This window comes from Crassostrea angulata, unplaced genomic scaffold (assembly GCF_025612915.1).
Source record: "Crassostrea angulata isolate pt1a10 unplaced genomic scaffold, ASM2561291v2 HiC_scaffold_292, whole genome shotgun sequence".
Lineage (NCBI taxonomy): Eukaryota > Metazoa > Mollusca > Bivalvia > Ostreida > Ostreidae > Magallana > Magallana angulata.
The window spans coordinates 18,008-45,000 of NW_026441845.1; the positions used below are offsets into that span (position 1 = coordinate 18,008).

At 38.1% G+C, this 26,993-nt stretch overlaps 13 protein-coding genes across 13 annotated transcripts; 10 read left to right on the plus strand and 3 right to left on the minus strand.

Moving 5' to 3' along the window:
* Positions 1 to 1,107: 1,107 nt before the first annotated feature.
* LOC128170043 (histone H3-like) lies at positions 1,108 to 4,860 on the plus strand. Its single transcript, XM_052836030.1, has 2 exons — positions 1,108 to 2,148; positions 4,144 to 4,860. Exons 1-2 carry the CDS (start codon positions 1,693 to 1,695, stop codon positions 4,480 to 4,482), a joined length of 795 nt encoding a protein of 264 aa, XP_052691990.1. The 5' UTR covers positions 1,108 to 1,692; the 3' UTR covers positions 4,483 to 4,860.
* An 801-nt stretch (positions 4,861 to 5,661) lies between these two features.
* LOC128170039 (histone H4) lies at positions 5,662 to 6,209 on the plus strand. The gene has a single exon (XM_052836025.1). It carries the CDS (start codon positions 5,835 to 5,837, stop codon positions 6,144 to 6,146), a length of 312 nt encoding a protein of 103 aa, XP_052691985.1. The 5' UTR covers positions 5,662 to 5,834; the 3' UTR covers positions 6,147 to 6,209.
* A 234-nt stretch (positions 6,210 to 6,443) lies between these two features.
* Positions 6,444 to 7,961, minus strand: LOC128170054 (histone H2B-like). The gene has a single exon (XM_052836041.1). The coding sequence runs from the start codon at positions 7,944 to 7,946 to the stop codon at positions 7,401 to 7,403; it is 546 nt and encodes a 181-aa protein (XP_052692001.1). The 5' UTR covers positions 7,947 to 7,961; the 3' UTR covers positions 6,444 to 7,400.
* Positions 7,962 to 7,981: 20 nt separating this feature from the next.
* LOC128170055 (histone H2A-like) lies at positions 7,982 to 9,318 on the plus strand. Its single transcript, XM_052836042.1, has one exon. The coding sequence runs from the start codon at positions 8,040 to 8,042 to the stop codon at positions 8,418 to 8,420; it is 381 nt and encodes a 126-aa protein (XP_052692002.1). The 5' UTR covers positions 7,982 to 8,039; the 3' UTR covers positions 8,421 to 9,318.
* A 673-nt stretch (positions 9,319 to 9,991) lies between these two features.
* LOC128170051 (histone H1-delta-like) lies at positions 9,992 to 11,308 on the plus strand. The gene has a single exon (XM_052836038.1). It carries the CDS (start codon positions 10,592 to 10,594, stop codon positions 11,177 to 11,179), a length of 588 nt encoding a protein of 195 aa, XP_052691998.1. The 5' UTR covers positions 9,992 to 10,591; the 3' UTR covers positions 11,180 to 11,308.
* A 1,614-nt stretch (positions 11,309 to 12,922) lies between these two features.
* Positions 12,923 to 13,757, plus strand: LOC128170045 (histone H3). The gene has a single exon (XM_052836032.1). The coding sequence runs from the start codon at positions 12,969 to 12,971 to the stop codon at positions 13,377 to 13,379; it is 411 nt and encodes a 136-aa protein (XP_052691992.1). The 5' UTR covers positions 12,923 to 12,968; the 3' UTR covers positions 13,380 to 13,757.
* Positions 13,758 to 14,731: 974 nt separating this feature from the next.
* LOC128170048 (histone H4-like) lies at positions 14,732 to 15,106 on the plus strand. Its single transcript, XM_052836034.1, has one exon. It carries the CDS (start codon positions 14,732 to 14,734, stop codon positions 15,041 to 15,043), a length of 312 nt encoding a protein of 103 aa, XP_052691994.1. The 3' UTR covers positions 15,044 to 15,106.
* Positions 15,107 to 15,345: 239 nt separating this feature from the next.
* Positions 15,346 to 16,708, minus strand: LOC128170044 (histone H2B). Its single transcript, XM_052836031.1, has one exon. It carries the CDS (start codon positions 16,668 to 16,670, stop codon positions 16,299 to 16,301), a length of 372 nt encoding a protein of 123 aa, XP_052691991.1. The 5' UTR covers positions 16,671 to 16,708; the 3' UTR covers positions 15,346 to 16,298.
* A 171-nt stretch (positions 16,709 to 16,879) lies between these two features.
* LOC128170049 (histone H2A-like) lies at positions 16,880 to 18,206 on the plus strand. The gene has a single exon (XM_052836035.1). It carries the CDS (start codon positions 16,938 to 16,940, stop codon positions 17,316 to 17,318), a length of 381 nt encoding a protein of 126 aa, XP_052691995.1. The 5' UTR covers positions 16,880 to 16,937; the 3' UTR covers positions 17,319 to 18,206.
* Positions 18,207 to 18,821: 615 nt separating this feature from the next.
* LOC128170050 (histone H3-like) lies at positions 18,822 to 22,394 on the plus strand. Its single transcript, XM_052836036.1, has 2 exons — positions 18,822 to 19,682; positions 21,678 to 22,394. The coding sequence occupies exons 1-2, from the start codon at positions 19,227 to 19,229 to the stop codon at positions 22,014 to 22,016; spliced, it is 795 nt and encodes a 264-aa protein (XP_052691996.1). The 5' UTR covers positions 18,822 to 19,226; the 3' UTR covers positions 22,017 to 22,394.
* Positions 22,395 to 23,194: 800 nt separating this feature from the next.
* Positions 23,195 to 23,743, plus strand: LOC128170046 (histone H4). The gene has a single exon (XM_052836033.1). The coding sequence runs from the start codon at positions 23,369 to 23,371 to the stop codon at positions 23,678 to 23,680; it is 312 nt and encodes a 103-aa protein (XP_052691993.1). The 5' UTR covers positions 23,195 to 23,368; the 3' UTR covers positions 23,681 to 23,743.
* A 238-nt stretch (positions 23,744 to 23,981) lies between these two features.
* Positions 23,982 to 25,347, minus strand: LOC128170056 (histone H2B). Its single transcript, XM_052836043.1, has one exon. It carries the CDS (start codon positions 25,307 to 25,309, stop codon positions 24,938 to 24,940), a length of 372 nt encoding a protein of 123 aa, XP_052692003.1. The 5' UTR covers positions 25,310 to 25,347; the 3' UTR covers positions 23,982 to 24,937.
* A 171-nt stretch (positions 25,348 to 25,518) lies between these two features.
* LOC128170057 (histone H2A-like) lies at positions 25,519 to 26,819 on the plus strand. The gene has a single exon (XM_052836045.1). The coding sequence runs from the start codon at positions 25,577 to 25,579 to the stop codon at positions 25,955 to 25,957; it is 381 nt and encodes a 126-aa protein (XP_052692005.1). The 5' UTR covers positions 25,519 to 25,576; the 3' UTR covers positions 25,958 to 26,819.
* The last annotated feature ends 174 nt before the right edge of the window (positions 26,820 to 26,993 follow it).

Genomic DNA, 26,993 nt, shown 5'->3' on the forward strand with positions numbered 1-26,993 from the left:
TATAGATGATACAGACTATGGAGAAATTCACGTGAATGTTCGCACAATTTGCGTGCTGTATATATATAACCAGGTCGTTAATTAATTAACATTTCTAACTCAACTGATTTTGTGTGCTTGGATAACGACTTGTCGTATAAAAGGAAATATACAATTCTAGGTTTCTGTGTTTATATAACTGAAGTGTTTGAAACCCATTGATAAGAAACGTATATATATATATACACACATGCATACTCTGTCACATAAATGTTAAATTATTACGATTCATATGTACTTATACTCGATGAAGTGCTACTGTGAATGATACATTTATGTCAGAGATCAATGATATTGAAAGCTAGGGGTGAATATTGTATAAATTGTATGTGCATTAATTTCGAAATCTACATCTGTATAGGCTTATGGATATATCTATAAATGCAATCTGATGTACATGTGATTTTTTTTTTTTTTGATTTTTTTTTGGAGGTAGCTCGAGATAATAAGTTTACGATGTTTGCCTCACACGTTGCTGGTAGATGGTTTCAATCAAATTTTTCAGTATTAGAATTAATATAGGATGAAAAATTAAACGAGAGATCATGCAAATACCAATGTGGGATGAAATGTGTGTTCTGTGAATAAGTGTTTTAACTTCGCATGCTGGTCGCATGACATTCTTGGAAAAGTTTATTACATATTTGGTACCGCATATTATTTCTTTCTAATTTAAGGTAATGGTGTACACTCTGAGGCGCAGCTAAATCATTTGGTGGCGTTAGAAAAAAAAAGGGGGGTGGGGGGGGGGGGATAGATAAATAGATATCGACAGTACGATCAAAAAAGATAGGTTCGCGATGAATACAAAAAATGAATGAATGAATGAATGAAATGGATTTTTAAAATAAAAATTCTTTTTTACAAATTTTAGTTTGTTTAATTAATTAGTGAAGGAATAAAGGAATGGAATTTTTTTTTTCTTTGTCGGATTACAATTCGTATATATAAGCAAAACGATTTTACAGCGTATTTTGCACTAGAATGCTGCGTGTAATAGATAAACTAACATATAGTTTTTCCTTTGTCAAATTTGATATTTATGTGTTGGTCTCATTTGTTCTATCCGACAGGTTTTTAAATTTATAACCATTCCTAGAGTAAACATTTTCCCGGCACGTATTTTTGTGTGGCGTGTTTCTGGATGCACGGAGCTGTCGCGTGTTTCGTTAAAAAAGAAACATGAATTACTTCACCCCACAATAAACGACATTGAGTATACATGTCTCAGTAAGTGAACAGGTTATAGCCCTGAATAAGTTTTAAAAAATTATCATTTTTAGAGAGATTGCGCGACTTTTAGCTGTCTGTGCAGTTGCTAAATGATAGTCTGGCCTATGTTTTCGTTTAATTTTAATTATTTTAGTGATATTTTTACGGGCGAAACGCAGAGAATACTTTAGAGATATATCCACATTACGTGTTTTTAGTAGAATAGTTACAATTGCGGCCTATGAAACGTCGAAACAAGGATGCAAACACCAACATCAAAACACACATCGACCTCAGTATGAACAAGCGCTTCGATTTTAGGGGATGTTTTCGAGGACGTCCGCGCTCGATGTAAACAAAAACAGCGAGTGCTTGTGACCCCATTATTTCCTCGTCTTAGTTCGCAGTGAATACAACGCCGTTTCCATTTCGTCCGAAACCATGGCAGATACAGCAACCACAACCCCAGCCAAGAAGAAGGTTACAAAGCCTAAGGTGCCAGCAGCGCACCCCAAGTACGTTGACATGATCAGGGCCGCCCTGGAATCTTTGAAAGAGCGTGGCGGATCTTCCAGACAAGCCATTCTAAAGTACATAATGGCCAACTACAAAGTCGGCAACGACGTCAACTCCATCAACGCCCACTTGAAAATGGCTTTGAAGAACGGAGTGAAGAAAGGTGCTCTGAAACAAGCCAAGGGCACAGGCGCCAGTGGCTCCTTCAAGCTTGGTGACAAGCCCAAGACTGAGAAGAAGCCAAAGGCCAAGAAAGTTGCCAAGCCTAAGGCAGCAAAACCCAAGAAGGCCGCAGCAGCAAAACCAAAGAAGGTAGCCGGAGAGAAAAAGACTGCAGAGAAGAAGAAGAAGTCCCCCAAGAAAGCAGCCGGACCGAAAAAGGTTAAGACTCCAAAGAAGAAGGCAGCAACTAAATCCCCAAAGAAGGCAGCAGCCAAGCCAAAGAAGGTCAAGACACCTAAGAAGTCAGCTGCAAAGAAAGCCAAGACTCCCAAGAAGGCAGCAGCAAAGAAATAAGCAATTCCAGCATCACTGCAGATTGCTCACTTTAAAAAAAAAAAAAAGCCCTTTTCAGGGCTACCCATATTTTTCGAAAAGATGTCTCAATTACAAATAACAAAGAAACGTACATGTGTGTGTGTGTGTGTGTGTGTGTGTGTCATAAATGTAACATTACATGCTTGCGTGCATATCTAATAAAACATAGTTTTTAAAATCGCATAAAAAAAAGGTGACGACTGTCGGTATTCATTCCATGTATTCATTCATTCATTACTTTATTTCTTCATTTGTATTGGAAATATCATCCATTGATTATGAATGATATAATGAACAAAAAACAGACACAAACAAAATGAATTGACATGCATTATTACTACCTGTGCATGTTTTCCTATATTTAGAAAATGTTAGTCTCTGCACTTGACATATATTCACATGAAACATGTAATGAATATGACATTTTTAGCCTTTATATTAAACTTGTAAAAAAAATAATATTAATGTGCAAATGATATCTTTTTTTTTAAACAATAGCATGCCCACCCTGCCTCTGTCCCCAACATTACAAAAAAAAAAAACCCAAAAAACCCATAAATAACCCACCAAACACCTAACACCCCCCTTCCAAGGAGAATTTTTTTATTTTTATTTTTTTTATGATAATAAGAATAAATAATTAAGGGATATGAAAATATCACAAATGAGACAATCAGTCGAATGAGGCCTGTTTAATTCACAATATTTTGAATTCATATATCAGCATATAACACTTACTTTTTAATCTTTTTTACATGCCATTGGAATGTTTTAACAGAAGAACTCATTTAAATGTAATTGTTAATTCAACAAGTACATATCTAATCATAGATGTAGGATGAGGCTGCATGCACATTACCTTTTTTTTTTTATTTGACATGTGATTGAATTCGTGCTTGTCAATCTTTTTCAAAAGCAAACAAAAAATAAATAAGGGGCATAGTCATAATTATTATTTTGTTGAATTCTACAGGACAGGAACATGTGAAATGTGCATATACAGGATGAAATATACATGATTGTGTCAGTCACTATGAATGTGGGAACAGCAGACTATTCTCATTTCTCTCTGCATTTACAGGATGAGTGCACTGGATTACATCCCATGGCATTTTCTGTGATATCGTGGTAAGTTTATTTATTTATTTATATATTTTGTTTTTGTTTTAATATTCTAATATGTGTACATATATATACAACGTACTTAGTGCATCTTGATTATGTATTGTTCTCTCTTCTCTAAACATTTTTGGCTTCTGAAAAAAATATATAATGCGACTCGACCTTTTAGGGTATACATATACATTATATCAGTTATGAATTTGATGGATGTATTTAACGGATTATAGGGCCTACATGTATGCATTGAGTTGCTATGAGTTGTTGATTTTAATCTGATTATGAACATGAAAATCGCTGAATAGTTTTAAAGACATGTATATGTTGTATTTCTATCGAAATTTGCTGTTAGTCTTATACTGGTTGCTTTTCTGTATCTCTTAAATTCAAATTTCACCGATATACGCCTAATTTTCTAAGTTCACAAATTCTGTGCAAAAGCCGGATTGAAATGATTTTGCACCGGGCCAATGGGCACGAGTTATTACCGACTAATCACAGGCCGGCTCTCTCAGTTAGATAACCAATGGCAATGGTCGTTAGTGAGGGCGCGGTGATTTTGAAGGCAGACCTGTTATTCATTCGACTCGGTATAAAATTTATGCAGAGAGCGAACTGCCTCATTCATTCATTTGACACTCGTCGAAGATGGCTCGTACAAAGCAGACTGCAAGAAAATCTACCGGAGGAAAGGCTCCACGTAAACAACTGGCTACCAAGGCCGCCCGTAAGAGCGCCCCAGCCACTGGTGGAGTCAAGAAACCCCACAGATACAGGCCCGGAACCGTCGCTCTCCGTGAGATCAGGAGATACCAGAAAAGCACAGAGTTGCTCATCAGGAAATTGCCCTTCCAGCGTCTGGTCCGTGAGATTGCTCAGGACTTCAAGACTGATCTGCGTTTCCAGAGCTCCGCCGTCATGGCTCTCCAGGAAGCCAGCGAAGCTTACCTTGTTGGACTCTTTGAGGACACCAACTTGTGCGCTATCCACGCCAAGAGAGTCACCATCATGCCCAAAGACATCCAGCTTGCCAGACGTATCCGTGGCGAGAGAGCTTAAATTTCTTTGTCTCTGACAAATACAAAACGGCCGTTTTCACGGCCACCTAAATATTTAGAAAAGATGCCTATATTACAATCAATGACGACTACAATTCAACGAAATTGCATAAGTAAAAAGTGCACATTTTGAAAACATGAGATTAAACCCTACACACATAATATGTACTTCTAAACTCTGCCCTTCTTATCATATTTCACTGTGAACTACAAACATGACAATGGTCAATGTGTAGAATGATTTGATCTGACACAATATAAAAGGCCCTTCTGAAGAGAATATATTATACTATACCATACAGCTATACATATGATTGCATTGTGATTGTTTTTTCTCTCTGAAAGTTGTGCATTTAGTCATAACATTACAAGAAAAATATTGCCGGAAAATGTAGGGCTGTACTTGCATCACTACTTAAAATTTACCAACAGAAATGTGTATGGCACATAATATTTTATAATTATTGCAACCATATTTGATTCTTATACTACAGTCTCAGACATTCGTGCTATGATGCTCGCACATATAACTGTGTGTTATGTTAAAGAAAATATAAAGATAGTGCAACGAATTTGTTTAAAAGTAGGAAAATTCACTACTAAAAGAGCGATTCTGCATGAAATTGAAATTTGTGTAATATTTGTCCCCTGTAGTTCTTTTTTCATATTTCAGTGGTAAAGTATGTCATGAGCATGTGTTCATGTTCTTGTCGGATTTTGCTTTCTTTTATTCGGTTTCCTTGTAAAGAATGGAAAGTGTATTTTTTATCTCAATGAAATGAACACTTGACTGAATCACTGGTGCATAATTCATCAAAAAGGGAAGAAATACACATTGAAATTATACACTATAACTGAAATTGCTAAAGTAAATATCATCATATTGCATTATGTTTTCATTTTGATATGTACTCACCGGTAAGAAAAATGATTTTTTTTTCTTTGCATGTATTTATTACTAGATTTAATACAGAATGTGTGTTTACACTTTAAAAATGATATTAAACAAAAGCAAAATGATAATAATTATTGTGTTCCTATGTTTTGGTAAGATGTAGAAAATCTGGAACAAATGATTTATTCAATACCACCATCCCTCTTTTTAAAAAAAAAGAAACCCAAAAAAGTTTTATTAAATATAAGAGAAAAGTGCCTGCAGACAATATGTCAACAAACAAGCGCCGAGGCGCGTTTACACTGTAGCCAATCAGCGTTGAGTTTACTTATTGCTAATTTTTCCCTGCCGAACTTTTCAAGGTAGAATGCTCTCTCACGGGTCGTAAATAAAGGGCTTTATAAGCTGTTCACGCGGCAGTAGATAATCATTTCAGTACACTTTAACTGAGAGAAAACATGTCTGGACGTGGTAAAGGAGGAAAAGGACTTGGAAAGGGGGGCGCCAAGCGTCACAGGAAAGTCTTGAGAGATAACATCCAGGGTATCACCAAGCCCGCCATCCGTCGTCTTGCACGCAGAGGTGGAGTCAAACGTATCTCCGGACTCATCTACGAGGAGACCCGTGGTGTCCTGAAGGTGTTCCTTGAGAACGTCATCCGTGACGCAGTCACATACACAGAGCACGCCAAGAGGAAGACCGTCACAGCCATGGACGTTGTCTACGCTCTGAAGAGACAGGGACGTACCCTCTACGGATTCGGTGGTTAGACAACCAACCGCCTTTGTGCTACACGCACAGGACAACAAACGGCCGTTTTAACGGCCACCAAATTTTTAGAAAAGATGCCTCTATCACACATGTTGTGAAATGTTGTACATACTGGGTTATGATATATGTATATCTGACATAAGGAATAGGAGTTAGTGGAATACAGAAAGGGTTATTGATAAGTACTTAATGTTAAGGCAAGTTCAAACCACCACCCGTTCCCTAACCCCCCCCACCCCCCCCCCCCCCCCCAAAAAAAAACAAAACAAAACAAGACACACACATCATTGTCAATCACACCTTTCCCTGACATGCTTTCTATATTCAAATTTGACTAGGACTATAACTCAGAAAAAATATCAATTGCACCTTATTTCATTCAACCCAACCACATTTGTATTTTTATTATTTCTTTTTTAACAATCTTGATATTTAGAATAAGGACCAAATCATTCCGTGCAGTTTAAACAAAGCAATATATTTCACCAGCTGTTAGATATAAATGTTTGGTTATTTTTTTATTCCAAAAATCTATATTATAACATGTTTAAATAGACACATAATATGTAAACATAAACACATCATTTATCGATTGTTTTCTGATATTTGAATATCAATAAATTACAATGAAATAATATATGGGCTATTGTGGACCATATTCAAGTCTTAAAATCTGCGGAAGTGAATTATCGTTGTAACAATTAATAGGTGGGGAAATAAATTAGAATATACAGCATAGTAGTGTGCCCAGAATATGTTGTTACAGATTTATTATAACATTAGATAATAGTATTCAACAGACAGATCATATGTTAAATTGTTCAGCTACAACTATCAGTTATGTGCCATTATAGATAAACACAACTATATATAAACACAACTATAAATAAACACAACCGATGGGAATCTTCTGTACTCTAAGACTATTACATCGAAAATAGGAGAAATCTGTGGAAATCGGGCACATGTGCTGTAATTGGGAAAGATTTTGTTTTTATTGTACATGCACGTACCCCTCTGATGCATAATTTGTATTTGATGTATGTGTATTTGAGGGTTTTTTTTTTCTTCATGTATTTGTTTATTTTCCTTAAAGGACTGTTTAAGAAATTGACAGCATTACAATGACACAACCAGTACACACAACTGAAACAGTTGTTTACTATTGCATTATAAAGATGGTAGCTTTTCGAAAAATTTGTGTGGCCCTGAAAAGGGCCGTTTTGTTTTATCAAACTGCCACTGCTTGCAGTTTACTTGCTGCTGGTGTACTTGGTGACAGCCTTGGTGCCTTCAGAGACAGCGTGCTTGGCCAATTCACCGGGCAGGAGAAGACGGACTGCAGTCTGGATTTCTCTGCTGGTGATGGTTGAGCGTTTGTTGTAGTGGGCCAGGCGGGAAGCCTCGGCGGCGATTCTCTCGAAGATGTCATTGACGAAAGAATTCATGATGCTCATGGCCTTGCTGGAAACTCCAGTGTCAGGGTGCACCTGCTTCAGGACTTTGTAGATGTAGATAGCGTAGGATTCCCTCCTCCTCCTGCGCTTTTTCTTGTCCCCAGTTCTCTGGGCCTTGGCCTTGGTGGCGGCTTTCTTAGCTCCTTTAGATCCGACTTTGGGTGGCATGTTTACAGATTGCTGGCAAACTGAAACTATGAGTGGCGCTAAGCGAATCGCGGCCTTATATATCACGCGAGGGGGATTGAAGCGAACAGGTAAATTGCGGACGTCCTTGTAAACATTAAATTGGTCGGTTTGCCCGAGGTGCGTATAAGACAAGCATAGCGATTGGCGGAACATTTCAATCCGTGGAAGTGTTTAAATAGCGTGGCGCAGCGCATCGTGTGTTATTCGTTGATATCATTTTGTCAGCACCCAACCTACAACTTGAAAATGTCTGGACGTGGTAAAGGAGGTAAAGTGAAGGGAAAGGCAAAGAGCCGATCATCCCGTGCCGGACTTCAGTTCCCCGTGGGTCGTATCCACCGTCTGCTGAGGAAGGGCAACTACGCCGAGAGAGTCGGAGCCGGTGCCCCTGTGTACCTGGCCGCCGTTCTTGAGTACTTGGCCGCTGAAGTGTTGGAGTTGGCAGGCAACGCAGCCCGTGACAACAAAAAGACCAGAATCATCCCCCGTCACCTGCAGCTGGCCATCCGCAACGACGAGGAGTTGAACAAACTTCTGTCCGGCGTGACCATCGCCCAGGGTGGTGTTCTGCCCAACATCCAGGCCGTGCTCCTCCCCAAGAAGACCCAGAAGCCCGCCGCCAAGTAAAAAGTCAGCTCTGCCGACTTTTTTGTCTATACCAAACGGCCGTTTTCACGGCCACCCATATTTTTCGAAAAGATGCCTCTATAATATGCAGTGTACATGCACATAAGCATTTATATAAAAAGCACACGTAGATAACACGCTTCTTAGATTATCGAGACAACGGTATATATTAGCGTGCGTGCAGTTGCTTTCAAGAAAAAAGAAACACACACATATTAATTTAAAACTGTCTGTGTTCAATATTTTGATTCCGATTTGCACATTCTATTTGTATTTCGATTAATTTCATTTCTATTACGCTGTCAATTAATACCATCCTCGTCCCTGACTGCATGTAATCAACGTTTTCCCCGATTTAATTTTGTAAAGGAAATCGCCAGACTTAAAAAGAGAGAGAGAGAGAGAGAGAGAGAGAGAGAGAGAGAGAGAGAGAGAGAGAGAGATAAATAAATAAAAAAAATAAATAAATAGACACTTGGCGCATATAGATGATACAGACTATGGAGAAATTCACGTGAATGTTCGCACAATTTGCGTGCTGTATATATATAACCAGGTCGTTAATTAATTAACATTTCTAACTCAACTGATTTTGTGTGCTTGGATAACGACTTGTCGTATAAAAGGAAATATACAATTCTAGGTTTCTGTGTTTATATAACTGAAGTGTTTGAAACCCATTGATAAGAAACGTATATATATATATACACACATGCATACTCTGTCACATAAATGTTAAATTATTACGATTCATATGTACTTATACTCGATGAAGTGCTACTGTGAATGATACATTTATGTCAGAGATCAATGATATTGAAAGCTAGGGGTGAATATTGTATAAATTGTATGTGCATTAATTTCGAAATCTACATCTGTATAGGCTTATGGATATATCTATAAATGCAATCTGATGTACATGTGATTTTTTTTTTTTTTGATTTTTTTTTGGAGGTAGCTCGAGATAATAAGTTTACGATGTTTGCCTCACACGTTGCTGGTAGATGGTTTCAATCAAATTTTTCAGTATTAGAATTAATATAGGATGAAAAATTAAACGAGAGATCATGCAAATACCAATGTGGGATGAAATGTGTGTTCTGTGAATAAGTGTTTTAACTTCGCATGCTGGTCGCATGACATTCTTGGAAAAGTTTATTACATATTTGGTACCGCATATTATTTCTTTCTAATTTAAGGTAATGGTGTACACTCTGAGGCGCAGCTAAATCATTTGGTGGCGTTAGAAAAAAAAAGGGGGGTGGGGGGGGGGATAGATAAATAGATATCGACAGTACGATCAAAAAAGATAGGTTCGCGATGAATACAAAAAATGAATGAATGAATGAATGAAATGGATTTTTAAAATAAAAATTCTTTTTTACAAATTTTAGTTTGTTTAATTAATTAGTGAAGGAATAAAGGAATGGAATTTTTTTTTTCTTTGTCGGATTACAATTCGTATATAAGCAAAACGATTTTACAGCGTATTTTGCACTAGAATGCTGCGTGTAATAGATAAACTAACATATAGTTTTTCCTTTGTCAAATTTGATATTTATGTGTTGGTCTCATTTGTTCTATCCGACAGGTTTTTAAATTTATAACCATTCCTAGAGTAAACATTTTCCCGGCACGTATTTTTGTGTGGCGTGTTTCTGGATGCACGGAGCTGTCGCGTGTTTCGTTAAAAAAGAAACATGAATTACTTCACCCCACAATAAACGACATTGAGTATACATGTCTCAGTAAGTGAACAGGTTATAGCCCTGAATAAGTTTTAAAAAATTATCATTTTTAGAGAGATTGCGCGACTTTTAGCTGTCTGTGCAGTTGCTAAATGATAGTCTGGCCTATGTTTTCGTTTAATTTTAATTATTTTAGTGATATTTTTACGGGCGAAACGCAGAGAATACTTTAGAGATATATCCACATTACGTGTTTTTAGTAGAATAGTTACAATTGCGGCCTATGAAACGTCGAAACAAGGATGCAAACACCAACATCAAAACACACATCGACCTCAGTATGAACAAGCGCTTCGATTTTAGGGGATGTTTTCGAGGACGTCCGCGCTCGATGTAAACAAAAACAGCGAGTGCTTGTGACCCCATTATTTCCTCGTCTTAGTTCGCAGTGAATACAACGCCGTTTCCATTTCGTCCGAAACCATGGCAGATACAGCAACCACAACCCCAGCCAAGAAGAAGGTTACAAAGCCTAAGGTGCCAGCAGCGCACCCCAAGTACGTTGACATGATCAGGGCCGCCCTGGAATCTTTGAAAGAGCGTGGCGGATCTTCCAGACAAGCCATTCTAAAGTACATAATGGCCAACTACAAAGTCGGCAACGACGTCAACTCCATCAACGCCCACTTGAAAATGGCTTTGAAGAACGGAGTGAAGAAAGGTGCTCTGAAACAAGCCAAGGGCACAGGCGCCAGTGGCTCCTTCAAGCTTGGTGACAAGCCCAAGACTGAGAAGAAGCCAAAGGCCAAGAAAGTTGCCAAGCCTAAGGCAGCAAAACCCAAGAAGGCCGCAGCAGCAAAACCAAAGAAGGTAGCCGGAGAGAAAAAGACTGCAGAGAAGAAGAAGTCCCCCAAGAAAGCAGCCGGACCGAAAAAGGTTAAGACTCCAAAGAAGAAGGCAGCAACTAAATCCCCAAAGAAGGCAGCAGCCAAGCCAAAGAAGGTCAAGACACCTAAGAAGTCAGCTGCAAAGAAAGCCAAGACTCCCAAGAAGGCAGCAGCAAAGAAATAAGCAATTCCAGCATCACTGCAGATTGCTCACTTTAAAAAAAAAAAAAAAGCCCTTTTCAGGGCTACCCATATTTTTCGAAAAGATGTCTCAATTACAAATAACAAAGAAACGTACATGTGTGTGTGTGTGTGTGTGTGTGTGTGTCATAAATGTAACATTACATGCTTGCGTGCATATCTAATAAAACATAGTTTTTAAAATCGCATAAAAAAAAGGTGACGACTGTCGGTATTCATTCCATGTATTCATTCATTCATTACTTTATTTCTTCATTTGTATTGGAAATATCATCCATTGATTATGAATGATATAATGAACAAAAAACAGACACAAACAAAATGAATTGACATGCATTATTACTACCTGTGCATGTTTTCCTATATTTAGAAAATGTTAGTCTCTGCACTTGACATATATTCACATGAAACATGTAATGAATATGACATTTTTAGCCTTTATATTAAACTTGTAAAAAAAATAATATTAATGTGCAAATGATATCTTTTTTTTTAAACAATAGCATGCCCACCCTGCCTCTGTCCCCAACATTACAAAAAAAAAAAACCCAAAAAACCCATAAATAACCCACCAAACACCTAACACCCCCCTTCCAAGGAGAATTTTTTTATTTTTATTTTTTTTATGATAATAAGAATAAATAATTAAGGGATATGAAAATATCACAAATGAGACAATCAGTCGAATGAGGCCTGTTTAATTCACAATATTTTGAATTCATATATCAGCATATAACACTTACTTTTTAATCTTTTTTACATGCCATTGGAATGTTTTAACAGAAGAACTCATTTAAATGTAATTGTTAATTCAACAAGTACATATCTAATCATAGATGTAGGATGAGGCTGCATGCACATTACCTTTTTTTTTTTATTTGACATGTGATTGAATTCGTGCTTGTCAATCTTTTTCAAAAGCAAACAAAAAATAAATAAGGGGCATAGTCATAATTATTATTTTGTTGAATTCTACAGGACAGGAACATGTGAAATGTGCATATACAGGATGAAATATACATGATTGTGTCAGTCACCATGAATGTGGGAACAGCAGACTATTCTCATTTCTCTCTGCATTTACAGGATGAGTGCACTGGATTACATCCCATGGCATTTTCTGTGATATCGTGGTAAGTTTATTTATTTATTTATATATTTTGTTTTTGTTTTAATATTCTAATATGTGTACATATATATACAACGTACTTAGTGCATCTTGATTATGTATTGTTCTCTCTTCTCTAAACATTTTTGGCTTCTGAAAAAAATATATAATGCGACTCGACCTTTTAGGGTATACATATACATTATATCAGTTATGAATTTGATGGATGTATTTAACGGATTATAGGGCCTACATGTATGCATTGAGTTGCTATGAGTTGTTGATTTTAATCTGATTATGAACATGAAAATCGCTGAATAGTTTTAAAGACATGTATATGTTGTATTTCTATCGAAATTTGCTGTTAGTCTTATACTGGTTGCTTTTCTGTATCTCTTAAATTCAAATTTCACCGATATACGCCTAATTTTCTAAGTTCACAAATTCTGTGCAAAAGCCGGATTGAAATGATTTTGCACCGGGCCAATGGGCACGAGTTATTACCGACTAATCACAGGCCGGCTCTCTCAGTTAGATAACCAATGGCAATGGTCGTTAGTGAGGGCGCGGTGATTTTGAAGGCAGACCTGTTATTCATTCGACTCGGTATAAAATTTATGCAGAGAGCGAACTGCCTCATTCATTCATTTGACACTCGTCGAAGATGGCTCGTACAAAGCAGACTGCAAGAAAATCTACCGGAGGAAAGGCTCCACGTAAACAACTGGCTACCAAGGCCGCCCGTAAGAGCGCCCCAGCCACTGGTGGAGTCAAGAAACCCCACAGATACAGGCCCGGAACCGTCGCTCTCCGTGAGATCAGGAGATACCAGAAAAGCACAGAGTTGCTCATCAGGAAATTGCCCTTCCAGCGTCTGGTCCGTGAGATTGCTCAGGACTTCAAGACTGATCTGCGTTTCCAGAGCTCCGCCGTCATGGCTCTCCAGGAAGCCAGCGAAGCTTACCTTGTTGGACTCTTTGAGGACACCAACTTGTGCGCTATCCACGCCAAGAGAGTCACCATCATGCCCAAAGACATCCAGCTTGCCAGACGTATCCGTGGCGAGAGAGCTTAAATTTCTTTGTCTCTGACAAATACAAAACGGCCGTTTTCACGGCCACCTAAATATTTAGAAAAGATGCCTATATTACAATCAATGACGACTACAATTCAACGAAATTGCATAAGTAAAAAGTGCACATTTTGAAAACATGAGATTAAACCCTACACACATAATATGTACTTCTAAACTCTGCCCTTCTTATCATATTTCACTGTGAACTACAAACATGACAATGGTCAATGTGTAGAATGATTTGATCTGACACAATATAAAAGGCCCTTCTGAAGAGAATATATTATACTATACCATACAGCTATACATATGATTGCATTGTGATTGTTTTTTCTCTCTGAAAGTTGTGCATTTAGTCATAACATTACAAGAAAAATATTGCCGGAAAATGTAGGGCTGTACTTGCATCACTACTTAAAATTTACCAACAGAAATGTGTATGGCACATAATATTTTATAATTATTGCAACCATATTTGATTCTTATACTACAGTCTCAGACATTCGTGCTATGATGCTCGCACATATAACTGTGTGTTATGTTAAAGAAAATATAAAGATAGTGCAACGAATTTGTTTAAAAGTAGGAAAATTCACTACTAAAAGAGCGATTCTGCATGAAATTGAAATTTGTGTAATATTTGTCCCCTGTAGTTCTTTTTTCATATTTCAGTGGTAAAGTATGTCATGAGCATGTGTTCATGTTCTTGTCGGATTTTGCTTTCTTTTATTCGGTTTCCTTGTAAAGAATGGAAAGTGTATTTTTTATCTCAATGAAATGAACACTTGACTGAATCACTGGTGCATAATTCATCAAAAAGGGAAGAAATACACATTGAAATTATACACTATAACTGAAATTGCTAAAGTAAATATCATCATATTGCATTATGTTTTCATTTTGATATGTACTCACCGGTAAGAAAAATGATTTTTTTTTCTTTGCATGTATTTATTACTAGATTTAATACAGAATGTGTGTTTACACTTTAAAAATGATATTAAACAAAAGCAAAATGATAATAATTATTGTGTTCCTATGTTTTGGTAAGATGTAGAAAATCTGGAACAAATGATTTATTCAATACCACCATCCCTCTTTTTAAAAAAAAAGAAACCCAAAAAAGTTTTATTAAATATAAGAGAAAAGTGCCTGCAGACAATATGTCAACAAACAAGCGCCGAGGCGCGTTTACACTGTAGCCAATCAGCGTTGAGTTTACTTATTGCTAATTTTTCCCTGCCGAACTTTTCAAGGTAGAATGCTCTCTCACGGGTCGTAAATAAAGGGCTTTATAAGCTGTTCACGCGGCAGTAGATAATCATTTCAGTACACTTTAACTGAGAGAAAACATGTCTGGACGTGGTAAAGTAGGAAAAGGACTTGGAAAGGGGGGCGCCAAGCGTCACAGGAAAGTCTTGAGAGATAACATCCAGGGTATCACCAAGCCCGCCATCCGTCGTCTTGCACGCAGAGGTGGAGTCAAACGTATCTCCGGACTCATCTACGAGGAGACCCGTGGTGTCCTGAAGGTGTTCCTTGAGAACGTCATCCGTGACGCAGTCACATACACAGAGCACGCCAAGAGGAAGACCGTCACAGCCATGGACGTTGTCTACGCTCTGAAGAGACAGGGACGTACCCTCTACGGATTCGGTGGTTAGACAACCAACCGCCTTTGTGCTACACGCACAGGACAACAAACGGCCGTTTTAACGGCCACCAAATTTTTAGAAAAGATGCCTCTATCACACATGTTGTGAAATGTTGTACATACTGGGTTATGATATATGTATATCTGACATAAGGAATAGGAGTTAGTGGAATACAGAAAGGGTTATTGATAAGTACTTAATGTTAAGGCAAGTTCAAACCACCACCCGTTCCCTAACCCCCCCCACCCCCCCCCCCCCCCCCCAAAAAAAAACAAAACAAAACAAGACACACACATCATTGTCAATCACACCTTTCCCTGACATGCTTTCTATATTCAAATTTGACTAGGACTATAACTCAGAAAAAATATCAATTGCACCTTATTTCATTCAACCCAACCACATTTGTATTTTTATTATTTCTTTTTTAACAATCTTGATATTTAGAATAAGGACCAAATCATTCCGTGCAGTTTAAACAAAGCAATATATTTCACCAGCTGTTAGATATAAATGTTTGGTTATTTTTTTATTCCAAAAATCTATATTATAACATGTTTAAATAGACACATAATATGTAAACATAAACACATCATTTATCGATTGTTTTCTGATATTTGAATATCAATAAATTACAATGAAATAATATATGGGCTATTGTGGACCATATTCAAGTCTTAAAATCTGCGGAAGTGAATTATCGTTGTAACAATTAATAGGTGGGGAAATAAATTAGAATATACAGCATAGTAGTGTGCCCAGAATATGTTGTTACAGATTTATTATAACATTAGATAATAGTATTCAACAGACAGATCATATGTTAAATTGTTCAGCTACAACTATCAGTTATGTGCCATTATAGATAAACACAACTATATATAAACACAACTATAAATAAACACAACCGATGGGAATCTTCTGTACTCTAAGACTATTACATCGAAAATAGGAGAAATCTGTGGAAATCGGGCACATGTGCTGTAATTGGGAAAGATTTTGTTTTTATTGTACATGCACGTACCCCTCTGATGCATAATTTGTATTTGATGTATGTGTATTTGAGGGTTTTTTTTTTCTTCATGTATTTGTTTATTTTCCTTAAAGGACTGTTTAAGAAATTGACAGCATTACAATGACACAACCAGTACACACAACTGAAACAGTTGTTTACTATTGCATTATAAAGATGGTAGCTTTTCGAAAAATTTGTGTGGCCCTGAAAAGGGCCGTTTTGTTTTATCAAACTGCCACTGCTTGCAGTTTACTTGCTGCTGGTGTACTTGGTGACAGCCTTGGTGCCTTCAGAGACAGCGTGCTTGGCCAATTCACCGGGCAGGAGAAGACGGACTGCAGTCTGGATTTCTCTGCTGGTGATGGTTGAGCGTTTGTTGTAGTGGGCCAGGCGGGAAGCCTCGGCGGCGATTCTCTCGAAGATGTCATTGACGAAAGAATTCATGATGCTCATGGCCTTGCTGGAAACTCCAGTGTCAGGGTGCACCTGCTTCAGGACTTTGTAGATGTAGATAGCGTAGGATTCCCTCCTCCTCCTGCGCTTTTTCTTGTCCCCAGTTCTCTGGGCCTTGGCCTTGGTGGCGGCTTTCTTAGCTCCTTTAGATCCGACTTTGGGTGGCATGTTTACAGATTGCTGGCAAACTGAAACTATGAGTGGCGCTAAGCGAATCGCGGCCTTATATATCACGCGAGGGGGATTGAAGCGAACAGGTAAATTGCGGACGTCCTTGTAAACATTAAATTGGTCGGTTTGCCCGAGGTGCGTATAAGACAAGCATAGCGATTGGCGGAACATTTCAATCCGTGGAAGTGTTTAAATAGCGTGGCGCAGCGCATCGTGTGTTATTCGTTGATATCATTTTGTCAGCACCCAACCTACAACTTGAAAATGTCTGGACGTGGTAAAGGAGGTAAAGTGAAGGGAAAGGCAAAGAGCCGATCATCCCGTGCCGGACTTCAGTTCCCCGTGGGTCGTATCCACCGTCTGCTGAGGAAGGGCAACTACGCCGAGAGAGTCGGAGCCGGTGCCCCTGTGTACCTGGCCGCCGTTCTTGAGTACTTGGCCGCTGAAGTGTTGGAGTTGGCAGGCAACGCAGCCCGTGACAACAAAAAGACCAGAATCATCCCCCGTCACCTGCAGCTGGCCATCCGCAACGACGAGGAGTTGAACAAACTTCTGTCCGGCGTGACCATCGCCCAGGGTGGTGTTCTGCCCAACATCCAGGCCGTGCTCCTCCCCAAGAAGACCCAGAAGCCCGCCGCCAAGTAAAAAGTCAGCTCTGCCGACTTTTTTGTCTATACCAAACGGCCGTTTTCACGGCCACCCATATTTTTCGAAAAGATGCCTCTATAATATGCAGTGTACATGCACATAAGCATTTATATAAAAAGCACACGTAGATAACACGCTTCTTAGATTATCGAGACAACGGTATATATTAGCGTGCGTGCAGTTGCTTTCAAGAAAAAAGAAACACACACATATTAATTTAAAACTGTCTGTGTTCAATATTTTGATTCCGATTTGCACATTCTATTTGTATTTCGATTAATTTCATTTCTATTACGCTGTCAATTAATACCATCCTCGTCCCTGACTGCATGTAATCAACGTTTTCCCCGATTTAATTTTGTAAAGGAAATCGCCAGACTTAAAAAGAGAGAGAGAGAGAGAGAGAGAGAGAGAGAGAGAGAGAGAGAGATAAATAAATAAAAAAAATAAATAAATAGACACTTGGCGCATATAGATGATACAGACTATGGAGAAATTCACGTGAATGTTCGCACAATTTGCGTGCTGTATATATATAACCAGGTCGTTAATTAATTAACATTTCTAACTCAACTGATTTTGTGTGCTTGGATAACGACTTGTCGTATAAAAGGAAATATACAATTCTAGGTTTCTGTGTTTATATAACTGAAGTGTTTGAAACCCATTGATAAGAAACGTATATATATATATACACACATGCATACTCTGTCACATAAATGTTAAATTATTACGATTCATATGTACTTATACTCGATGAAGTGCTACTGTGAATGATACATTTATGTCAGAGATCAATGATATTGAAAGCTAGGGGTGAATATTGTATAAATTGTATGTGCATTAATTTCGAAATCTACATCTGTATAGGCTTATGGATATATCTATAAATGCAATCTGATGTACATGTGATTTTTTTTTTTTTGATTTTTTTTTGGAGGTAGCTCGAGATAATAAGTTTACGATGTTTGCCTCACACGTTGCTGGTAGATGGTTTCAATCAAATTTTTCAGTATTAGAATTAATATAGGATGAAAAATTAAACGAGAGATCATGCAAATACCAATGTGGGATGAAATGTGTGTTCTGTGAATAAGTGTTTTAACTTCGCATGCTGGTCGCATGACATTCTTGGAAAAGTTTATTACATATTTGGTACCGCATATTATTTCTTTCTAATTTAAGGTAATGGTGTACACTCTGAGGCGCAGCTAAATCATTTGGTGGCGTTAGAAAAAAAAAGGGGGGTGGGGGGGGGGATAGATAAATAGATATCGACAGTACGATCAAAAAAGATAGGTTCGCGATGAATACAAAAAATGAATGAATGAATGAATGAAATGGATTTTTAAAATAAAATAATCCCGGCACGTATTTTTGTGTGGCGTGTTTCTGGATGCACGGAGCTGTCGCGTGTTTCGTTAAAAAAGAAACATGAATTACTTCACCCCACAATAAACGACATTGAGTATACATGTCTCAGTAAGTGAACAGGTTATAGCCCTGAATAAGTTTTAAAAAATTATCATTTTTAGAGAGATTGCGCGACTTTTAGCTGTCTGTGCAGTTGCTAAATGATAGTCTGGCCTATGTTTTCGTTTAATTTTAATTATTTTAGTGATATTTTTACGGGCGAAACGCAGAGAATACTTTAGAGATATATCCACATTACGTGTTTTTAGTAGAATAGTTACAATTGCGGCCTATGAAACGTCGAAACAAGGATGCAAACACCAACATCAAAACACACATCGACCTCAGTATGAACAAGCGCTTCGATTTTAGGGGATGTTTTCGAGGACGTCCGCGCTCGATGTAAACAAAAACAGCGAGTGCTTGTGACCCCATTATTTCCTCGTCTTAGTTCGCAGTGAATACAACGCCGTTTCCATTTCGTCCGAAACCATGGCAGATACAGCAACCACAACCCCAGCCAAGAAGAAGGTTACAAAGCCTAAGGTGCCAGCAGCGCACCCCAAGTACGTTGACATGATCAGGGCCGCCCTGGAATCTTTGAAAGAGCGTGGCGGATCTTCCAGACAAGCCATTCTAAAGTACATAATGGCCAACTACAAAGTCGGCAACGACGTCAACTCCATCAACGCCCACTTGAAAATGGCTTTGAAGAACGGAGTGAAGAAAGGTGCTCTGAAACAAGCCAAGGGCACAGGCGCCAGTGGCTCCTTCAAGCTTGGTGACAAGCCCAAGACTGAGAAGAAGCCAAAGGCCAAGAAAGTTGCCAAGCCTAAGGCAGCAAAACCCAAGAAGGCCGCAGCAGCAAAACCAAAGAAGGTAGCCGGAGAGAAAAAGACTGCAGAGAAGAAGAAGAAGTCCCCCAAGAAAGCAGCCGGACCGAAAAAGGTTAAGACTCCAAAGAAGAAGGCAGCAACTAAATCCCCAAAGAAGGCAGCAGCCAAGCCAAAGAAGGTCAAGACACCTAAGAAGTCAGCTGCAAAGAAAGCCAAGACTCCCAAGAAGGCAGCAGCAAAGAAATAAGCAATTCCAGCATCACTGCAGATTGCTCACTTTAAAAAAAAAAAAAAGCCCTTTTCAGGGCTACCCATATTTTTCGAAAAGATGTCTCAATTACAAATAACAAAGAAACGTACATGTGTGTGTGTGTGTGTGTGTGTGTGTGTCATAAATGTAACATTACATGCTTGCGTGCATATCTAATAAAACATAGTTTTTAAAATCGCATAAAAAAAAGGTGACGACTGTCGGTATTCATTCCATGTATTCATTCATTCATTACTTTATTTCTTCATTTGTATTGGAAATATCATCCATTGATTATGAATGATATAATGAACAAAAAACAGACACAAACAAAATGAATTGACATGCATTATTACTACCTGTGCATGTTTTCCTATATTTAGAAAATGTTAGTCTCTGCACTTGACATATATTCACATGAAACATGTAATGAATATGACATTTTTAGCCTTTATATTAAACTTGTAAAAAAAATAATATTAATGTGCAAATGATATCTTTTTTTTTAAACAATAGCATGCCCACCCTGCCTCTGTCCCCAACATTACAAAAAAAAAAAACCCAAAAAACCCATAAATAACCCACCAAACACCTAACACCCCCCTTCCAAGGAGAATTTTTTTATTTTTATTTTTTTTATGATAATAAGAATAAATAATTAAGGGATATGAAAATATCACAAATGAGACAATCAGTCGAATGAGGCCTGTTTAATTCACAATATTTTGAATTCATATATCAGCATATAACACTTACTTTTTAATCTTTTTTACATGCCATTGGAATGTTTTAACAGAAGAACTCATTTAAATGTAATTGTTAATTCAACAAGTACATATCTAATCATAGATGTAGGATGAGGCTGCATGCACATTACCTTTTTTTTTTTATTTGACATGTGATTGAATTCGTGCTTGTCAATCTTTTTCAAAAGCAAACAAAAAATAAATAAGGGGCATAGTCATAATTATTATTTTGTTGAATTCTACAGGACAGGAACATGTGAAATGTGCATATACAGGATGAAATATACATGATTGTGTCAGTCACTATGAATGTGGGAACAGCAGACTATTCTCATTTCTCTCTGCATTTACAGGATGAGTGCACTGGATTACATCCCATGGCATTTTCTGTGATATCGTGGTAAGTTTATTTATTTATTTATATATTTTGTTTTTGTTTTAATATTCTAATATGTGTACATATATATACAACGTACTTAGTGCATCTTGATTATGTATTGTTCTCTCTTCTCTAAACATTTTTGGCTTCTGAAAAAAATATATAATGCGACTCGACCTTTTAGGGTATACATATACATTATATCAGTTATGAATTTGATGGATGTATTTAACGGATTATAGGGCCTACATGTATGCATTGAGTTGCTATGAGTTGTTGATTTTAATCTGATTATGAACATGAAAATCGCTGAATAGTTTTAAAGACATGTATATGTTGTATTTCTATCGAAATTTGCTGTTAGTCTTATACTGGTTGCTTTTCTGTATCTCTTAAATTCAAATTTCACCGATATACGCCTAATTTTCTAAGTTCACAAATTCTGTGCAAAAGCCGGATTGAAATGATTTTGCACCGGGCCAATGGGCACGAGTTATTACCGACTAATCACAGGCCGGCTCTCTCAGTTAGATAACCAATGGCAATGGTCGTTAGTGAGGGCGCGGTGATTTTGAAGGCAGACCTGTTATTCATTCGACTCGGTATAAAATTTATGCAGAGAGCGAACTGCCTCATTCATTCATTTGACACTCGTCGAAGATGGCTCGTACAAAGCAGACTGCAAGAAAATCTACCGGAGGAAAGGCTCCACGTAAACAACTGGCTACCAAGGCCGCCCGTAAGAGCGCCCCAGCCACTGGTGGAGTCAAGAAACCCCACAGATACAGGCCCGGAACCGTCGCTCTCCGTGAGATCAGGAGATACCAGAAAAGCACAGAGTTGCTCATCAGGAAATTGCCCTTCCAGCGTCTGGTCCGTGAGATTGCTCAGGACTTCAAGACTGATCTGCGTTTCCAGAGCTCCGCCGTCATGGCTCTCCAGGAAGCCAGCGAAGCTTACCTTGTTGGACTCTTTGAGGACACCAACTTGTGCGCTATCCACGCCAAGAGAGTCACCATCATGCCCAAAGACATCCAGCTTGCCAGACGTATCCGTGGCGAGAGAGCTTAAATTTCTTTGTCTCTGACAAATACAAAACGGCCGTTTTCACGGCCACCTAAATATTTAGAAAAGATGCCTATATTACAATCAATGACGACTACAATTCAACGAAATTGCATAAGTAAAAAGTGCACATTTTGAAAACATGAGATTAAACCCTACACACATAATATGTACTTCTAAACTCTGCCCTTCTTATCATATTTCACTGTGAACTACAAACATGACAATGGTCAATGTGTAGAATGATTTGATCTGACACAATATAAAAGGCCCTTCTGAAGAGAATATATTATACTATACCATACAGCTATACATATGATTGCATTGTGATTGTTTTTTCTCTCTGAAAGTTGTGCATTTAGTCATAACATTACAAGAAAAATATTGCCGGAAAATGTAGGGCTGTACTTGCATCACTACTTAAAATTTACCAACAGAAATGTGTATGGCACATAATATTTTATAATTATTGCAACCATATTTGATTCTTATACTACAGTCTCAGACATTCGTGCTATGATGCTCGCACATATAACTGTGTGTTATGTTAAAGAAAATATAAAGATAGTGCAACGAATTTGTTTAAAAGTAGGAAAATTCACTACTAAAAGAGCGATTCTGCATGAAATTGAAATTTGTGTAATATTTGTCCCCTGTAGTTCTTTTTTCATATTTCAGTGGTAAAGTATGTCATGAGCATGTGTTCATGTTCTTGTCGGATTTTGCTTTCTTTTATTCGGTTTCCTTGTAAAGAATGGAAAGTGTATTTTTTATCTCAATGAAATGAACACTTGACTGAATCACTGGTGCATAATTCATCAAAAAGGGAAGAAATACACATTGAAATTATACACTATAACTGAAATTGCTAAAGTAAATATCATCATATTGCATTATGTTTTCATTTTGATATGTACTCACCGGTAAGAAAAATGATTTTTTTTTCTTTGCATGTATTTATTACTAGATTTAATACAGAATGTGTGTTTACACTTTAAAAATGATATTAAACAAAAGCAAAATGATAATAATTATTGTGTTCCTATGTTTTGGTAAGATGTAGAAAATCTGGAACAAATGATTTATTCAATACCACCATCCCTCTTTTTAAAAAAAAAGAAACCCAAAAAAGTTTTATTAAATATAAGAGAAAAGTGCCTGCAGACAATATGTCAACAAACAAGCGCCGAGGCGCGTTTACACTGTAGCCAATCAGCGTTGAGTTTACTTATTGCTAATTTTTCCCTGCCGAACTTTTCAAGGTAGAATGCTCTCTCACGGGTCGTAAATAAAGGGCTTTATAAGCTGTTCACGCGGCAGTAGATAATCATTTCAGTACACTTTAACTGAGAGAAAACATGTCTGGACGTGGTAAAGGAGGAAAAGGACTTGGAAAGGGGGGCGCCAAGCGTCACAGGAAAGTCTTGAGAGATAACATCCAGGGTATCACCAAGCCCGCCATCCGTCGTCTTGCACGCAGAGGTGGAGTCAAACGTATCTCCGGACTCATCTACGAGGAGACCCGTGGTGTCCTGAAGGTGTTCCTTGAGAACGTCATCCGTGACGCAGTCACATACACAGAGCACGCCAAGAGGAAGACCGTCACAGCCATGGACGTTGTCTACGCTCTGAAGAGACAGGGACGTACCCTCTACGGATTCGGTGGTTAGACAACCAACCGCCTTTGTGCTACACGCACAGGACAACAAACGGCCGTTTTAACGGCCACCAAATTTTTAGAAAAGATGCCTCTATCACACATGTTGTGAAATGTTGTACATACTGGGTTATGATATATGTATATCTGACAGAAGGAATAGGAGTTAGTGGAATACAGAAAGGGTTATTGATAAGTACTTAATGTTAAGGCAAGTTCAAACCACCACCCGTTCCCTAACCCCCCCCACCCCCCCCCCCCCCCCCCCAAAAAAAAAACAAAACAAAACAAGACACACACATCATTGTCAATCACACCTTTCCCTGACATGCTTTCTATATTCAAATTTGACTAGGACTATAACTCAGAAAAAATATCAATTGCACCTTATTTCATTCAACCCAACCACATTTGTATTTTTATTATTTCTTTTTTAACAATCTTGATATTTAGAATAAGGACCAAATCATTCCGTGCAGTTTAAACAAAGCAATATATTTCACCAGCTGTTAGATATAAATGTTTGGTTATTTTTTTATTCCAAAAATCTATATTATAACATGTTTAAATAGACACATAATATGTAAACATAAACACATCATTTATCGATTGTTTTCTGATATTTGAATATCAATAAATTACAATGAAATAATATATGGGCTATTGTGGACCATATTCAAGTCTTAAAATCTGCGGAAGTGAATTATCGTTGTAACAATTAATAGGTGGGGAAATAAATTAGAATATACAGCATAGTAGTGTGCCCAGAATATGTTGTTACAGATTTATTATAACATTAGATAATAGTATTCAACAGACAGATCATATGTTAAATTGTTCAGCTACAACTATCAGTTATGTGCCATTATAGATAAACACAACTATATATAAACACAACTATAAATAAACACAACCGATGGGAATCTTCTGTACTCTAAGACTATTACATCGAAAATAGGAGAAATCTGTGGAAATCGGGCACATGTGCTGTAATTGGGAAAGATTTTGTTTTTATTGTACATGCACGTACCCCTCTGATGCATAATTTGTATTTGATGTATGTGTATTTGAGGGTTTTTTTTTTCTTCATGTATTTGTTTATTTTCCTTAAAGGACTGTTTAAGAAATTGACAGCATTACAATGACACAACCAGTACACACAACTGAAACAGTTGTTTACTATTGCATTATAAAGATGGTAGCTTTTCGAAAAATTTGTGTGGCCCTGAAAAGGGCCGTTTTGTTTTATCAAACTGCCACTGCTTGCAGTTTACTTGCTGCTGGTGTACTTGGTGACAGCCTTGGTGCCTTCAGAGACAGCGTGCTTGGCCAATTCACCGGGCAGGAGAAGACGGACTGCAGTCTGGATTTCTCTGCTGGTGATGGTTGAGCGTTTGTTGTAGTGGGCCAGGCGGGAAGCCTCGGCGGCGATTCTCTCGAAGATGTCATTGACGAAAGAATTCATGATGCTCATGGCCTTGCTGGAAACTCCAGTGTCAGGGTGCACCTGCTTCAGGACTTTGTAGATGTAGATAGCGTAGGATTCCCTCCTCCTCCTGCGCTTTTTCTTGTCCCCAGTTCTCTGGGCCTTGGCCTTGGTGGCGGCTTTCTTAGCTCCTTTAGATCCGACTTTGGGTGGCATGTTTACAGATTGCTGGCAAACTGAAACTATGAGTGGCGCTAAGCGAATCGCGGCCTTATATATCACGCGAGGGGGATTGAAGCGAACAGGTAAATTGCGGACGTCCTTGTAAACATTAAATTGGTCGGTTTGCCCGAGGTGCGTATAAGACAAGCATAGCGATTGGCGGAACATTTCAATCCGTGGAAGTGTTTAAATAGCGTGGCGCAGCGCATCGTGTGTTATTCGTTGATATCATTTTGTCAGCACCCAACCTACAACTTGAAAATGTCTGGACGTGGTAAAGGAGGTAAAGTGAAGGGAAAGGCAAAGAGCCGATCATCCCGTGCCGGACTTCAGTTCCCCGTGGGTCGTATCCACCGTCTGCTGAGGAAGGGCAACTACGCCGAGAGAGTCGGAGCCGGTGCCCCTGTGTACCTGGCCGCCGTTCTTGAGTACTTGGCCGCTGAAGTGTTGGAGTTGGCAGGCAACGCAGCCCGTGACAACAAAAAGACCAGAATCATCCCCCGTCACCTGCAGCTGGCCATCCGCAACGACGAGGAGTTGAACAAACTTCTGTCCGGCGTGACCATCGCCCAGGGTGGTGTTCTGCCCAACATCCAGGCCGTGCTCCTCCCCAAGAAGACCCAGAAGCCCGCCGCCAAGTAAAAAGTCAGCTCTGCCGACTTTTTTGTCTATACCAAACGGCCGTTTTCACGGCCACCCATATTTTTCGAAAAGATGCCTCTATAATATGCAGTGTACATGCACATAAGCATTTATATAAAAAGCACACGTAGATAACACGCTTCTTAGATTATCGAGACAACGGTATATATTAGCGTGCGTGCAGTTGCTTTCAAGAAAAAAGAAACACACACACATTAATTTAAAACTGTCTGTGTTCAATATTTTGATTCCGATTTGCACATTCTATTTGTATTTCGATTAATTTCATTTCTATTACGCTGTCAATTAATACCATCCTCGTCCCTGACTGCATGTAATCAACGTTTTCCCCGATTTAATTTTGTAAAGGAAATCGCCAGACTTAAAAAGAGAGAGAGAGAGAGAGAGAGAGAGAGATAAATAAATAAAAAAAATAAATAAATAGACACTTGGCGCATATAGATGATACAGACTATGGAGAAATTCACGTGAATGTTCGCACAATTTGCGTGCTGTATATATATATAACCAGGTCGTTAATTAATTAACATTTCTAACTCAACTGATTTTGTGTGCTTGGATAACGACTTGTCGTATAAAAGGAAATATACAATTCTAGGTTTCTGTGTTTATATAACTGAAGTGTTTGAAACCCATTGATAAGAAACGTATATATATATATACACACATGCATACTCTGTCACATAAATGTTAAATTATTACGATTCATATGTACTTATACTCGATGAAGTGCTACTGTGAATGATACATTTATGTCAGAGATCAATGATATTGAAAGCTAGGGGTGAATATTGTATAAATTGTATGTGCATTAATTTCGAAATCTACATCTGTATAGGCTTATGGATATATCTATAAATGCAATCTGATGTACATGTGATTTTTTTTTTTTTTTGATTTTTTTTTGGAGGTAGCTCGAGATAATAAGTTTACGATGTTTGCCTCACACGTTGCTGGTAGATGGTTTCAATCAAATTTACAGTATTAGAATTAATATAGGATGAAAAATTAAACG